General features: G+C 35.0%; 1 protein-coding gene across 3 annotated transcripts in view; it reads right to left on the reverse strand.

Annotated features, from left to right (window-relative positions):
* Positions 1 to 534: 534 nt before the first annotated feature.
* LOC110097457 (polypyrimidine tract-binding protein homolog 1) overlaps positions 535 to 17,008 on the reverse strand; it is a 19,954-nt gene continuing 3,480 nt past the window's right edge. For 2 of the 3 annotated variants that reach the window (XM_020823858.2, XM_028692459.1), the window contains 9 exons: positions 11,511 to 11,720; positions 10,649 to 10,711; positions 10,495 to 10,568; positions 10,318 to 10,413; positions 6,127 to 6,184; positions 5,948 to 6,052; positions 5,768 to 5,849; positions 1,322 to 1,434; positions 535 to 1,102 (listed from right to left, as the gene is read on the reverse strand). In XM_020823858.2, the coding sequence (XP_020679517.1) occupies positions 701 to 1,102; positions 1,322 to 1,434; positions 5,768 to 5,849; positions 5,948 to 6,052; positions 6,127 to 6,184; positions 10,318 to 10,413; positions 10,495 to 10,568; positions 10,649 to 10,711; positions 11,511 to 11,720 (1,203 nt within the window). In that variant the 3' untranslated portion in view covers positions 535 to 700. The remainder of the gene's footprint in view (positions 1,103 to 1,321; positions 1,435 to 5,767; positions 5,850 to 5,947; positions 6,053 to 6,126; positions 6,185 to 10,317; positions 10,414 to 10,494; positions 10,569 to 10,648; positions 10,712 to 11,510; positions 11,721 to 17,008) is intronic. The other variant, XM_020823939.2, reaches the window with a different exon arrangement.

Here is a 17,008-nt window from a genome sequence, read left to right on the forward strand (position 1 = left end):
GTTAAAGGGTGAGCCAAACTGAGGTGTGACATCAGCCTCGATTAATTTACGTGAGCGAAGAAGTAATCCTGACCTCAATAAAAATTTGATATTTACAAGCCAACTGCATCAACAACATATAAATTCATCCCCACACAATGGTTACGGTACAATAAGAACATTTCCAGAACTGAAGATACAAAAACCCCACATTGATTCACAAGAAGATTATTTGGAAAGGCAAGCAAAAGCAATGGGATCACTCAGAAATATTTTGCAAATTAATAGTTAGTCATGCAGCAATCAAAGCCATAAAAATCTATGCAAGATGAATATGAAGTGAACACACTAAAACACTCAAATAAAAGACAATTCCATCACCTTAAAATATAAATAGAAGGCAAATCCAATGTAAGAAATCAAAATAAGTTGAGAGGGTAAAAACAGGATATCAACAATCATAAAATATGAGACATGAGAAAACAAACAAAAAAAAACTAAAAAGATCACAAGTTAACGACCCCATAACAGCAATTGAAGTAATGTACCACCATGTCGCGGGAACTTAAAATTTTTTTTAAAAAAAATTAAAAAACAGGGTAAGAGGTTACACACAAAACCACCACAAATAACTACTAAAAACACAAGTGGCGGCGGGCAAATTCACTTTTTACGCACAAAATAGCAACAAATTAAAAGAATTCATGGTAGCATCAGCTAACTAAAAATAAAGATGTGGCTGCCCCGCTGAGGGTGGAGCAGCTGCTTGACGAGCACCTGGTTGTATGCCATACGGGGGCATTTGCTGAGAAGCTTGAATTAAACCAGCTGAACTGGAAGGAATAGTCCCGGATAAGGAGTATGGGGGTACAGCGGATGCCCCATATGTTTGACCACTGTAAGCACCAGGAACCTGGGGGTGGTTGTAAACACCAGGTCGAATCCCTTGCTGATTAGCATCCCACATAGGTTGAGCACTTAAACCACCATCAGAAATGGCTGAACTGTTATAGACTACTGATGCAGGTTGAAGAACACTAGGCCAACCAGAAGCAGAACTTTGTGGCACTGAAAGAATACCCGCATCAGTAATGGTATAATCCCTGCTCTTATCACTGTGTGCCTGATGAAAAAAAAATAAACGATTATTTGAGAAAATGATAACTCAGGATTAAGAAGCAACAGAAAGCATACTCCGGTGACGAGCATAATTCAGAATAATTGAGCAAACATCTTTATTTCTGATGAATAGCAGGAAAAGTTTTCCACTATCAAAAGCCACCTCTGAATTCAGAGTTGCTTTCCTTTACATTTATTTTGACGCAAACATATTTATTTATACCTTTACATTGAGATCAGTATGACGAGAGTATGACAGATGAAGCTTACAATAGCCACCATCATAGATGCAGTGCCCCTCTAAAGCTTCTTTAGCCACTGCTGCAGTTGTCACGTCTGAAATAACACGAGACAGAATGCTTTAATTTGCTATAAGACAAATAAACTTGCGATAACTATCAGAAACTCAATTCTTCATGGAATTGAGAAGGGTAGGAACAAACACGAACATCCATCGATTATGATAGCTTTTAGAAGAATGGGAAAATTTTCATGATTGCAAAGGGGCAAATGACTTCTCTCTCCTCTGCAACTAGGAGCTTCAATGTTAAAAAAAAGTTTTCACTACTGCTGCTATAGCTATCATTCATAAAACTGAACACGACAATGATATTTTTAACTACAGGCCTAAATGCTTATGCAATATTTCGTATAAATTTATTGCGAAAATTTTGGCTAACCGACTCAAAGACTACATGACCTGCTCCTCCACCCAGCCAAGCAGCCTCCAATCCAGATTAATATCAATTAATAATTTACTTCCCGCTGATCTGCTTAAGGATATTAATGTCTGGCGTTTGGGCAGTAACTTTTCTGTCAAGGTTTTTTTTTCAGTTGACAAGGACTTCCTTCTTTACAGATCTGCTCAGAAAGATTCCCAAACTTATATATCCATTGAATCAATAGTTTTATTTCAAATGTCAAGTTCTCTGTTATTATTAACAGTGAACTTCATGGCTTCTTCCACTCATGTAGCAGTTCGAGAAAATGATGTTCGTTGTCTCCCTGTTCATTTTGCTTTGTTATGGATGCCCCACGTTTGATCACCTTGCTAATGCCAGCACATACCATGGCTCACTTTTTGATCCCTCAATACCACTCATTTTATTTATGTTGATGATCCTTTTGTGTTTGGCAAAGTTGACAAACCCCCTTCAAGAATTTTCTTCACCAATTCTCAATGTTTGGGGCTGCTTCTTAACTTTTTCAAAGTAATATCTAATCATCTAAAGGTACTCGAAAAATTGAACAATTGGCTCAATAAAGGCAATTCAACATTGCTCATACCCCTTTCAAATACCTTGAGCTCCCTCTCTCCTACTATAAGCTTTATACGAAGAACCTTCAAGACCTATTAAACAAGATTCAGACTATTTCAGATATTTGGAAAGCCAACTTCCTTTTGATGTATGGAAAACTGTTACATATCAAACACTCCATTTGAAGCCCTTGTTATCTTCCGTATTAGATTCTATTTCTACCCAAAGCTATCTTGCAGAAAATTGACTCTCTTTGTGCCAAGTTTTCATACAGGGATGTGGATATAAGGCTACGAGCTGATTTCCTGGGCATCCAAATGCATTCCTAAAGTTCATGGGGGCTTGATATTACATTTCTAGCAAAGCTAAAATTATCTAGTCCCATAAATAATTGGGATCTCTGGCTTACACGTCAGAAGTTTCAAGCACCTTTCCAATTAACTCAAACCACCAATAGATGCTTATTAGACCGGAAAGATCATATCAAAATTGCCTCAAGATCAAGGTCTCCACATATGTTAGTGATAGTCATCTGCTCTCTGTACCACGACCCTTGGATGAACAATAAATGCCTTCGGAAGCTTTTTTGCGGCTGTGTTTACTCCTATTTCCAGCTAGCTAAGAACTCCATGCTCAATGTGATCATACTCAATGTATTTGGCAAAGTTAACAGACCTAAACATAATTTCTCTCAAGAATTTTCTTCAACAAATCTGAATGTTCAGGGCTTCTTCCTAACTTTTTCAAAGTACTATCTATTAATCTGAAGATACTCAAAATGCCAAGCAATTGGTTCAATATAGGCAATTCAATATTGCTCTACTCCTTTCAGATGCCCTGTGCTTTCTATCTCCTAAAGTAAACATCACATGAAGGACCTTCAAGACCTAGTGGACAAGATTCAGCATCTTTCAGCAATTTGACAAGCCAACTTTTTTATGGTTGAAAAATTACAACTTACCAAACACTCCATTTGAAGCCCTCATTGCCTTTTGGCTATCTTAGAGGATCTTGACTCAGTTTGAGCCAAGTTTTCATATATTGGTAAAGTGAATAAAAAGCTACAACTGATTTCTTGGAATCAAAATGCTTCATGGGAGCTTGGAACTCCTTTTCTTCATGTTCTGAACATTTCTAGCAACGCTAAAATAATTTGAGCCTCATACATAATTTGGGGCTCTCTGGCTAAGGGTTGGAAATTCAGGCACCTTTTCATTTAGGTCAAAACACCAAAAAATGCTTCCTCAACACGAAAGGTCAAATCAAAATTTTCCTTAAGATATAAGGCTACAGGCTGATTTCTTAGGAATCCAAATGCACTCCTAAAGTTCATGGGGGCTTGGTATACCTTCTTATGCTATTATCATTTCTAGCAAAACAGAAATAATTTAGAGTACTATAAATAATTGGGCTCTCAGTCTCTCGCCAATGGATGTTTTCTCGGCATGGAGATAATATTAAATTGTCTTAAGATCACACCTGGAATATCCACTTCCGTTGGTTATGGTCGACTGCTATCACTCTACCACAACTCCCTATCGCTCTACCACAACTCTTGGGTGAATGACAAATGCCTTTGAGAGCTTTTTGGTGGCAAAATTTACTCCTATTTCCACCTACCTAAAAACTTCATAATTAATGTGTTTGACAAAGCTGACAAGCCTAAAACATTATTCCGATTAAGAATTTTCTATACCAATTCTTAATGTTCAGGGCTTCTTCCTAACTTGTTCAAAGTAATATCTACCTATCTAAAGATACTCAAAATGCAAAGCTATTGGCTCAACATAGGCAATTCAACATTGTTCACACTCCTTTTAGATGCCTTGCGTTTCCTCTCTCCTACACTAAGCATCAAATCAAAGACCTTCAAGACGTATTGGGCAAGATTCAACATCAATTAGCTATTTTGAAAGCCAACTACTTTTCGATGGTTAGAAAATTGCAACTTATCAAACACTCCATTTGAAGCCTTTTAGCTCCTTTTGGGTTAGATTCTTTTCTTCCTAAAGCTATCCTAGAGAATATTGACTCTCTTTAAGCCAAGTTTCCGTATATTGGTGATGTGTATAAAAAGCAACATGATTTCCTGGGAATCCAAATGCACTCCTAAAATTTAGGGGGGCTTGGTATTACTAGGATAATCTAGATTTTTATACATAATTTGGGCTCTCACTAAGTGTTGGAAGTTCAGACACTTTTCCATTTAGCTCAAACCATCAAAGGATCCTTCCTTGATAAGAAAGATCAAATCAAATTTCCTGAATATCAAACCTAGGATCTCCTCTTATGGAGATGATTGTCATCTGCGTAAGAACTTCATTAGGACCTTCCCCCAGGGTTATACAATTTATTTCTACTATCCCTATCCTTGATGGTTCTAACATGTTTCGTTTAAATAATCATAAAGGCTTCTCCTGAATTTCTCAAGAACCACTTTTTAACTATCTTTCTTATGGCCCTTCCATGCCTCAACTTCCAATGCAAATTAACAGTCATATGAATACCTCCATTGTAAAAAATCTAGTTTACCTTATTACCCACACTATTATTAACAACGTGGAGGGAAATGAACGATTGTTTGTCAGGCCATCACATCTTCTCTTCTAGCATGATTTCAATTCAATCAAACTAGAGATCAAATGCGGCATTAAAAATTGGCAAGTCCTTGCAAACCTATCAAATTTTCAGTAATGCAAACTACTAATTGTCAAAGTAAATATTTCTTGTTGTTAATTCATGCTCGGTTAATTGATTCTCTTGCCCTTATCTATCGGAACTATTATCAAAGTTAATATTGATTGTACCTTGATGGACTTGTCAGACTTATCAGTCATCTGAATCTCTTGGATCAACCATACCTTCCATCTTTGTTCCGCCAGATTACTATTTCCATATTCTTCTTTAATCCAAGTATCAGGCCAAGTTGCTGTTGATGTTGGGTATACTTTTGGTTCTCATCCTCATAGCCGTACTGGTGGTTTATTGTGTCTACCTTGTATAGCTAGAGGTTGTGGTGTTAATTTTTGGCATGTTTTTGATCATTGAGTCTGTATCTCCCACAAACAACTCCTGATGAATTCTCATATTGCAATTCTAATAATTTGTGCTTTTCTTATTCAAACTATGGCTCTCAATTTCCCAATAAAATTTCTAGATGCCACATGAACAGCAACCGAAATAATTCAATCTCCTATCAAAACCTTTAAAGTACCATAAACAAAATTAACATCTGATACAAAAAAAAATCACATCTAAAAATGGGTGTGAAATGCCTGAAAGGTTGTCAAAAAAAGCCGGATGAGTTTAATGAAACATGCACCATTACAATATAAAGGAGCAAAGAGAAAAGTGAAAAGAGACTCGAAAAGGAAGAGAAGAACTAAATTGAAAATCTAAATCCTGCATACCAGGATATTGAATTAAAGCCTGCATGCCACCATTCTTCTCAAATATTGCAATTTTTTGAACTGCACCAAATGCTGAGAACACCTGGAACAATTTTGGCCAAAAAAGAGACAAGAACAATTTAATGCATTGAGCAAAGTTCTCTTTTAGAACACAAAATGATATTACTATCATAAGCTTACAGTATGAAGAACATCAACTGTGACAGCATATTGCATATTCTCAATGGAAGCAAGAAGTACATTACTTTCAGGTTCCTTTTTCTTGCCATCAGCCCCAACGGTAGGCTGCATATGAAATTCCCTTAGAGCCCTAGAAATTCAACATAAAAACAGACATAAACAGTATAAAAGAGGCAAACCTGCAAAGTACCCTCGATTGCAGAAGGATTCACAGGAAGATAAGGGTTCGTGTAATCCCTGTGGGTGAAATCAAATATGTTAGTAATAATAAAAATGACAAAAAAGGTGGCAACTAGTTTACAGAGATGGAATAAAAAATGCTAATGAATTACAATTAATTCTGAAAATATAGCAGCAAATAAATTCATTATCTAGGAAAAATTGGCCCGATTCTCAGGTAATCTCTCTCACTCACTAACTGCATGCAAATAAATATTGGCAACAAAACATGGTTTGCAATATAATATAACCTAAACCTTAAATCAAAATTCAAATATTAACCAAGAATACCAAGATTTAATAAGTTTGACAAACAAGTACTATGTAAAAAGTACTACGAAGCCACAAATTTTTTTTATAGCAATGCATCAATTACTAATCCATTAGTTAAGAATGCAACAATCTCAAAACATCTCTATTTGACTGATATTAATATCACCTAACAAAAAGTGACTAACATTGATATGAAAGGATATATTCATAGGATTAAATGGGTATGCAAATAGAAAGTTCAGGAAATATGTAAGGGAGTACTATATCCGCAGCAATGGCCATTGAGACAGAATTTTTTAACCTAAAAATATCAGTCTCAACCCTTTCTTAAAATATATGCATACAAGATACATCCCCAACTCATCAAGGTCTGTTAGCTGAGTTGCATGGAACTAGCATGGATCATGTCAGGCAAGTCAAATGGAACTTGCCTAGCTCATGTTTAGCTAAGCCACAAGGAATTTTCCTAGGTCAGGTCAGCCAAGTCATATGCTCCCTCCCTCCTCTCTCACAATTCAGTCAACCTGAACAGATTCTTTGTTAAACAATCCTCTGAAGAAAGTCGAGTGACTAGCCTCATTGAGCCTAGTCTCGTATCCTAAGCCTAGGGCTCGACCAATTCCCCTAAGCCAAACTTGAATCACACATCATTTTAGGTGTGACATGCACAAAAATGGTGTTAACTAAGAACACAAAGGCAACCAAAATTGCAATTACAGGCCCCAAAGGGTAATGAAAACTTCATCATATTTAAGTAATTGCATTAGATTAGGGACCATTTTACCTAAATGGTCTTCGACATGATCAAATGAGTTCAACAATCTGTTCTTCCCCCACTTCCACAAAGTCTAACCAACTCGCCAAGGCACCGCCAAACATTTCAAACTTGACATCTTGGAAACTTTGATCACTGAGTTAGCGAGCATGAGAGAATCATTAAAAAGCTCATAGGTCATACTAAACATAAGGGAGGAGTCGATTAATCACTAACGATTCATCTCATGCTTCCAAAGTGAGATGTTCGATATACAAGATCTCGAGTTGATCGTTGCAACAGCCATAATCACACAAAACCAATGGTTCTTTTCTGAGACAAACATGGGATGAAATTGTCTCAATAATTGGCCAAGTATTGGAACATGTCAATAGCCACATCAGTGCTTAAAAATATAGCATATTATCGTCCAGTAAATATTTTCATTTAAAAATCATCTGAGCATCGTCGACATTATCATGACCAATGTAGCAAACTATGTGATTGGATCAATAAGATGGTTGAGCAGACCATATCCTTGACGCCCTTGCTTCCTGAAGAAAAAGGAATGGGATCTAACATCTTACGACCCCTCAAAGCGAGAGAAAGTGCCACTTCAATCACAATCTGTAATAGCCCGTATTTTGGCTTTGCCAATTTTTTTCTGGAGTCATTATAACTCCAAATCACAATCTGTCTTCGCCAAAGTATTTTGATCATAGCATTTTACTTACACGAATTTTTTCGTAATTTTTTTGAATAAATACAGATGTGTACATTGATGTTTTAAATTATAGAATATGTTTTGTTGTTTATTACTAATAGATGATATTAGATAGTTCTGATTCTTGTTTATTTAAAAGATAAATGAATAATTCTTCCACTTTAGATTTTGGGATATCACACAATGCTCTATCCAAATTGTGGATGCCATTAAAATTCATCATAGCCATTCAGAACAAAAAGTACTTCAAGAGACATTCATCAGTCTAGAATCCCAAAAAATATAACATTTTTCATAAAGACCAATGGAATGATAATCAAGGATTGTCGACACCTCTACATAATCTAGTGTAAGAGTTCATCTAAATCGTGATATTTAAAGAATTCATCCTCATTGACCTAGGGTGAAGAGAGAAAAGGTGCCGATGAAAAAATACAATGATGGTTCAATTGTTGCCCAAACACTATATATTATGGGCATCATTCGAGCTATTCTAGGTGGAGACAAGGTCGAAGAATTAAGATAGTCTATTCTCAAGGAGCTCTAGTCAAGAAAGATCTACGATAACATCATTGCAATGACTGCTAAATGGTTAATCTCCTTCTTTGATGTCTAGCAAGAACCCCTTCAATGACCACTTAATAGTAAATGCATTAACTATAAATGTCTAGCCTTAATTGAAAGTTCTCTCTCGTGATCGAGAGGGGTAATTAACTATAGGGGCTTGCACCTATAGGAAACCATAACTTAGATCATAAAGTCCTCACAAAATCAGGGCGAAATCTCTAGGTAGTGTATTAATTACAAACCCAATCTGTCTTCTGAAATTTTACCTCGAAACATAATTCATTAAAACTCCCACCGAATGGACGAGGGGAGGCCGGGGCACGAATTTTCGGAGCACAAAGATAAGATCAAATATTTTGAATCATATCTAATGTCATCTTAAACCAAATATAACTTAAATAATTAAATACAAGACAAAAAGTGTAAAAAAAGGTCATCAACTATTTTCAATTAAAATTATTCCAAAATTTTGAAATTAAATGAAACAACTAACATAAATTCTAAATTAACCTAAATCACATCTAATTTCTTATAATCAGTGTCCCATCAACCTTCCCCAACCGCTACCTGGAAAAAAACACTCACATCATATATTGGGCTCCATCTAGGGCTGCAAGCGAAATAAGTGTTCGACGAGCTACTCGTTGCTCGGTTCAATTAAAGCTCCTCGTGATCGTTTAATTAACTAAACAAACAAACTTGAACATTTTTTAAATACTTGATTCTTCAATAAACAAGCTTGAACAGTAATGTGTTCAACTCATTTATGATTATGAACAACTTCATTTAAAGCTCACGAACAAGCTTGAAATTAAGCTCAATAAGAAGCTCGATTCAAAACTCATGCATAAGCTCGTTAAAAACTCGATTAATATTTGATTATAAAATTGATAAACATACATAATATAAATATTTTATATTTGATTATAACATAATGATATAATAATTGCTACTTAATAAATTTTATAAATTTCATGAACAAGAGACATTTGTTCATGTTTGCTAAATTGTTTGTTTAAAATGTTAATGAAAAAATATAAGATGAATTATAGATCATTTGTTCATGAATAAGCTTATTTGGTAGCTCGAAAATACTAATTATATATGTTTATGAATTTGCTCATTTGATAGCTCAAGAATACCCATTAGATATATACGTGAACGAGCTTGTTTAATAGTTTAAAAAATTTTGATAGATATGTTCATGAACATGCACGATATAATTATTTGTTAGAAGGCTTGTTTGTTAAGTTAATGAACATCTAGAAGTAGAGCTCATTTATAGCTCAATAAGGCTTGTTTGTTTAAAGCTTGATAAGCACAAAACGAATCAAACATGAATTAAATATGAACCAAACATGAACACCCATTAATTTAAACGAATCAAGCTTGAATACAAACAAAAAAGCTCGAATCAAACTCGAACTGACCTTAAACAAACTGATAAAAAACAAACTCAAACATGAACATGCACATACTCGGCTCGGCTCGGCTTGGCTTGTTTGATAGATATGTTCATGAACATGCACGATATAATTATTTTGTGCAGTTTTCTTTGTCTTTTGTGGTTATTTGGCATATCCATGAAAACTTCTTGTTAAATATTATCTTATAGGTAATCTGGGATAAACCAATTTCTGATTGAATATGCAAACGCCATGTTGTTTTGTTTTAATCTGAACCATATTCGTTCCTATGACAGGTTCAATAATACCAATTAACATAGGTAGAATGAACGAAAACCCATTCATTAAAGAAAAATAGACGAATTCAAATTACAGCAGTGGGCAACCACAGTTACAGGTTTCACACAGTTCACTAATGAAAACATACCTGCTGCGATGTGACTGAAATTTGATATTCAAATCTGTGTGAGCAGAATATGAAATACGCAAGTGACATGAGGCAACATGCTCTGGGAGTAAGTATCTAATAATCAAGAACTTGTATCAGAAGGTTTCTACAAATTTAAACTTGCGGATTCAATAATTGAAAGATAACCAAAGGAACCTAGGAATACTCCTCCCATCTAATGCATTCCTGGCTGCTGATGCAGTCTCTGCATCAGTGAACTGGATTAAAGCCTACAAGAAGAAAATTGTACGTCACAACACTAAATGGCAGGCTTCTGGAGTCTTCAGAAAAAAAACCATCTATGACCAACCTGAAAACCAGCTGCCTTCTCAAATGTAGCAATCTTGTGGACAAACCCAAAAGCAGAGAAGACCTAAATGAGAGTTAAAACAAGATTAACGATAACATAATAGCAATAAAAAATAAAACAAAAAACAACAATATCAGCTGCACTTAGAATCATGTAATTCTGACATTAGAAGTGCAGTGCAGAACCAGTAGGTAATAGCATGATAGTCATCAAACTCCAGTGGCATCAACAATGAACATCACATAACTTAAAAAACGATGAATAGGATGCATAGAACATAAATATTCACTGCATCTAACAAAGAAAGTTTACAATCTCCCGCCAGGTAAAGATGAGATGAGGAAAGTATACCACAATATTTCAAAAGAATCAGAAAAAAAAAAAAACAAACTTGCTAGTTCAAGCTTTTGAATGTGTTCTATAAATGAGGGAAGAATGAAATTGCATCAAATTAGCAAAAAATATTATACAAACTGAACAGTACAACACGACAACAAATCCACAAAGAGCCAATCTTTGCATTGAGTTGCATATAATCGCAAAGCACAAAGTACAATTCAATCACCAAAGATAGAAAAAACAAAATTTTCAAAGATAAAGAAATTACTCAGATGGTGGAAAAATCAAAGAAAGAAATAATAATAAAAGCATCGCATCCCTCCATACACAAAACCTGAAAAAATAAATCTTTATTGCATGGATGTGCAGATCAGTTTAAAGCAAGTTGCAGCAAGTCACAGAGAGAAAAAATACGATTGGTACAGATTACATATGAAAATCTGCTCTTTTCATATATTGCACCAATGTTTCACTCTAGTGCCTTTACATGGCATATAATGCCAAATACATAAAAACTACTCACCAGATGAATAACATCTATGCTGACATCCCCAGCTTCAACACCCTCAATAGTTACAAGCAAGACATTCCCAGCAACATCTCCGGTACTCTTATTGTTTACAATCTCCTGCCTATTTGAATACTGTATATACACAGTTTTACCACGAACCTGAGCAGGCTCAGAGGATGAAGCATAATATGAAACCATTGAGATGGCCTGGTTAAGGTCCGCCTATAATACATGAATCCAGGTGAATATGTTAAGAAACCATGAGATGTTCTGAAAATGATAACGAAAAGAAACTTCAAAGTAAATCAACTAAGCATGTCATATAGAATATTAAAGACCGTATTAAAATGAACAAGACCGATTATTGTCATAACTCAAATAACAAACTAAACAAAGAGAAAATAGTTGCTGCATGCTAAACATACCAAAGAGAAAACAGTAACTAAATGCCCATATAATTAATTTTCGAGCATGATTCTGATAAAGATAAAAGCTTGATACGCTTTCAAAAGAAAAAACATTTCAGAAAGGTTGAAAAAGGAAGTGTTAAAATAACAGCAATGCCTGAAATTGGATTAAGGAAAACATAAGTTCAGAATGAGGAAGCATCAAAATAATTGCAACACCTGAAAATGGATTAAAGAATAGCACAACAAAGGTATCGATCCCTAAAAAAAGGAAGACATAATTGTAATCTATATTAAATTAATGCCAAAAAAACCGAGACGTTAATATCAAACAAGAACAAATAACTTATAAAATTTGACTAAAGCCTCAGCACAAAGATCGATGCTTTTTTTCTACAATAAATTTGTATGATAAAGTACTGAAAAAAAAAATAAAGGGATAAAAAAAGAGTAAAGGGGATAAAGAAGAAAGGTTGCAATTGATGTTCGAAGAAAGAGCACTCAAGCAGATCAATCAATTGCTGATTCTCATAGCCTTCTAGAAGTGCAGCCCACATGCAAAAATTACCCATAGGTTGCGTCTTTGCCAATGACATAAGTATCCCATGTAAGAGCTGCATCATGAAGATGTCCAAGGAAATGAGAGGAAGAAACTGGAAAGGAGTAAAACAAGTTTTCTCTTTTCTGCATCCTTAAAAACTTCATACCTAGTAAGTTTGCATAGCCTATCTGCAAACTCTTAAGACAATTGACTACTGAGGACCTTCAAAAAATCAAACTCATCAAATTTCAATGAGCTGAAGAAAACTTTCACCATCACCATCGTCATCACCACCGTTAGGCTTCTCCCATCAATATAGATGGTTCATGAATCCACTTTCCATTCATCCTTGTTGAGAACCATATTGAGCATTAAATGTATTCATGATAAATCATTTTGAACATTCTATCCATTTTACCTTAGGTCTACTCGCTTTCCTTCATAATTCTCAGACAGCAGTTTATCCACATGTCTAATACGTACGCCCTTCATAATACATGACCAGACCACCTACCTCAATTTTCAACTACTTTATTTTCAAAAGATGTCAATACAAATGTTCCTCTAACATAATATTTTTTTAATTTATCATTCCTAATTTTCACAACATTCATATTAGCAGCCTCATTTCTACCACATGAAACTATATACGTCTTCTAAAATAATAAAATATCTAGCATCGCATTCATTTTTAAGGCTTCTTGGTCGCTGGGCACACAAATCATGAACAGTTCGTACACCAACAAGCAACCTCTAAAATCATCTGCCTTTAATCATCATCCTTTTAAACTCTGAGGTACTAAGTTTAGAACCAAAATAACTAATGGATCTCTGTCTCTAATTATAAAGCAAAAGTCTTTGAAAAACAAGTCTAATACAAAACTAAATTCAGAAGCAACCTGAAAATGAAATCTTAAATCTCCTCGTATGCATAAGTATGCAATTTCGTTCAATCCTCTCAATCCCTCATCTTACCAAAGAAAATCATGAGAAAATCTTATACTATCCGTCAAATTAATAATAGTAAGGTCTCCATCAATATGGGACAAATATTAAGGTTCGTGGGGAATCTCTAAAGCCAAATACCCTCTTATGTTGTTGCAACAGAAAAAAAACATATTTATACCTATATTATACAAAGAAGAACACAACTGCAACTTTTTGCAACGACAATGATTAGTAAAAGGGCAAGTCTGGAAGCCGCGCTCCTCTATGCTACCAACTAATACAAATTTCCGCAATTTCCATCATGATAACAAACGAGAAATGTATAAGCTCCTCTACACAACTTACCAATAATCTAGTCTTGCAATACTCTATTAGCAGCTTATTAGCCGCAGAACAAATGATGCATTGGGCCAAGTATGCATCACAACATACACCAATAACCTACTTGCATTCTGATAAATACCTTGGAGATGTAATTTGTATTTTCTTGTGATTAAAAGCAATCATCAAGACTTACAATGAACCAATTTTCCGTTGAAGTGTAAATGGCTTCGAAGTGGTGCATCCTAAACCAGTAATAAATCCTCCTGATGCAATTCTCTGAGGACAAACATCTGAGCCTTTTAATTGGCCCTTCAATAATTTATTAAAACCCAATTTTCATAATTTGCATCATCTCAATATTAGATAACAACCACTTATTCGTTGCAACAAATATCTTGTGTCATTTCCAACAAATATTATATTTTCCATCAAGGAGTAAGTACAGCACAATGAGGTTTTCCTTGGGTTGTCTAAATACACAATGGTCCATTTCCAATATTTTCAAACCATCAAAAACCATAATTTGATAACTATATGATTATCTATTTGAACAAATATCGTAACCCACAATGTAACCCTAGAGTTCGAGAGCATAGTTTGTTAATCAAGAAGCTAACGGGATCACAATTATATTTCTTTGTCCATCACACCACTAAGTAATGTTATATTGACATTCAACCGAAAAGCTCTTGAATTAGAAGCACAATTAAGGCTAGATTTAAGCAAACTGAGAATATCCTCACCATTAAGGAGAATGCCTCCACAGAGTCAATAACTTGTGGTTACTTATGAATTTTGCTTCCAAGCCTGTATGCCATCCGCCTCACATGTAATACTTTAGACCGTTCTTTACAATGGTCTCGTGCAACCACAGGATATCAACCAATAGTTGGTACGGCAGTCTCTTGCTTAACTTTTTGAAAATCAATTCTAATTTATATGAAAAATGTGAATAGAAAGTTCCCATTTAGCATATGCCGCTTATGATTTCAGAAGCATATTCACTGACTTATGCAAAAACTTGTAATTTGATATGAGATTAAGCTAATTATATGTCAGAAAGCATAGTAAAAACACAATATCAAGTTATCACAACACCTATACCAAACAAAGCCAAAATATCAAACTCTATATGCCATAAAGTAGCTCAACTTATCTTTCAAGACAGCTTTTGAAGAGTTGACAAAGAAAGAGCCTCATCATAAGCAATCATTTTACTGAGATCAAAAGGATAAAATATATGTGGTTCATCCTCAATCTGCAAATCATCACGAAGTGGAGCGCTCTCACGAATTAAATTCTCCTCCCACTATCCTTAAGAGAATTCAAGAATGTTATTTGACTCCCAACACACAGTAAGAGTGAACATTCCTCAAATGACTCCAAAATTTTTAAATCATTTATTATCTTGTCAACAGTGGAAAAATCTTCAAGGGAACGCGCTGACATGACCCTGAACCTCCAACTAATTGAGATACTTCTATCAATGTATTTACTAATGTAGCATGACAATTTGAGGTTCCTGAATGTCTAAGAAAGTCATGTTTTACCTCTTTGGGGCATAATTTTTCATATTTAGGGAAGAATTGTGAACTTATCTAGTTGATCTCCAACATCTCAGGCTACTTCTATTAGGATGTCATCATGTTTCATATCGCTAACTTAGAGGGCTCTTGATTAAGTATATAGGTTGTGAAAAGTACAGGAAAAATATATTGAAATTTTTGCATGTGCCATCATCAACCTTACCATAATAAAAAGTGATTTTTCTTCTACAACCTTCTATTTTTGTAACAAAGCGAGAAACTGTCAAATGTCAATAAGTTGTGTACTTGAGTTTTCCCTTTCCACTATGTGTGTAGGCCCTTTATGTCAGTGTGTGTGCATCGGCCTTAAAATCCCTACCGGACGAATCATCCCTTCAATTAATAGGAGCTTGAAGCAATATAATACTGCATGCCCATGAGAAACTGAGAAAGTAAATAGACATTCACATCATAAATAATAATTACGTAAAAAAAGCGCATGTAAGGGTAGCCAACATAGCCATCCTTTCTTGACTAGTAACAAAAGAAACAAAATTTTATCCATATAAACCTTATTATGAAATTTGGGTAGAATTCTCATTAAAAATATTAAGAAATTTGATAAAAAAATTACAAAAAAAGAGAACAACACAAGAACTATAAAAACAATATATAAGCCAAACTAAGAAATCAAGTAGTTCGATAAAACTAGGACCATTTGGAAGACAAAGAACCTCCCAATTGTTACTAATTATGAAAGATTCGTTTCCCTCAGCAGATTGAATCCAAAAATAAGCCAAACAAATGATGTTTCACCAAATAGCCTTGTCATCCTTCCATTTATAGTAAAAATTTTAGATGCTCCTTTCAATTCAAATATTCCATATAACAGAATAGAGGAAGATGTCCCAAATCTCCTTGATAGCACTAGGAACTGAGTTATTTCTCCAAGTATTGAACAAAGTTAACTCAATACCCAAGGGATTACTAATTTGGTATAAGTTGAAAAGTCTACTCTATATATTGCAAAACAGTCAGCAATGAAAGGAAAAAGATAAGAAGGATGAGTTGACTTGGATCAAATCTATCGAGTTTGTAGCCTAGCCCAAAACTAAGTTAACTTGAATAATCAGGCTGAAAAAATGAGTTTTTTCAATTGACTATGGAAGCTTGACCCACACAATTAATTTCATCAATTCAAATCAAATAAACATATTGTTGCTCAAATCCTACTCTAGAAATGCTAGTTCATGTCAAATCAACATTAAACTCGGGTTGAGGATATTACCCAACTAAAATGCATGGACACTTTCAAATAGTTGTCGTGACTGTGTCGGACACGGACATGAACACAACTCTAACACTCAAAAAATTGTCCAAGACTTTTTATGACAAAATTAGACCTGGACATCGGATGGACATGGTGAGGGACATGGATCACACAGGCGAACATGGCTCATAAGGGGCAAATGTTGACCTCAATACTTACTTCAAGGTCTAGACAGCCATGCACGACGAGTGAAAAATGCAATGTCATGCAAAACTATCTAAAATGCATAAATCAAAAGTCAAAATCACTTAAACGGACAGCACAAGCGCATTCGGGACAACTGAAACCAATGCTTTAAAAACCGGACCGGACCAGCCGGTCCGACCGGTTCAACCGTGAACCGGTCCAAAGGCCGGTTCGATTAAACCTGAAAACCGACTTATCTTCAAACCGGCCGATTTTGTCCAAAACCGCCGGTTCAACCGGTGAACCGG

The sequence above is a fragment of the Dendrobium catenatum genome, unplaced genomic scaffold, assembly GCF_001605985.2.
Source record: "Dendrobium catenatum unplaced genomic scaffold, ASM160598v2 fragScaff_scaffold_156, whole genome shotgun sequence".
NCBI classification, from domain to species: domain Eukaryota; kingdom Viridiplantae; phylum Streptophyta; class Magnoliopsida; order Asparagales; family Orchidaceae; genus Dendrobium; species Dendrobium catenatum.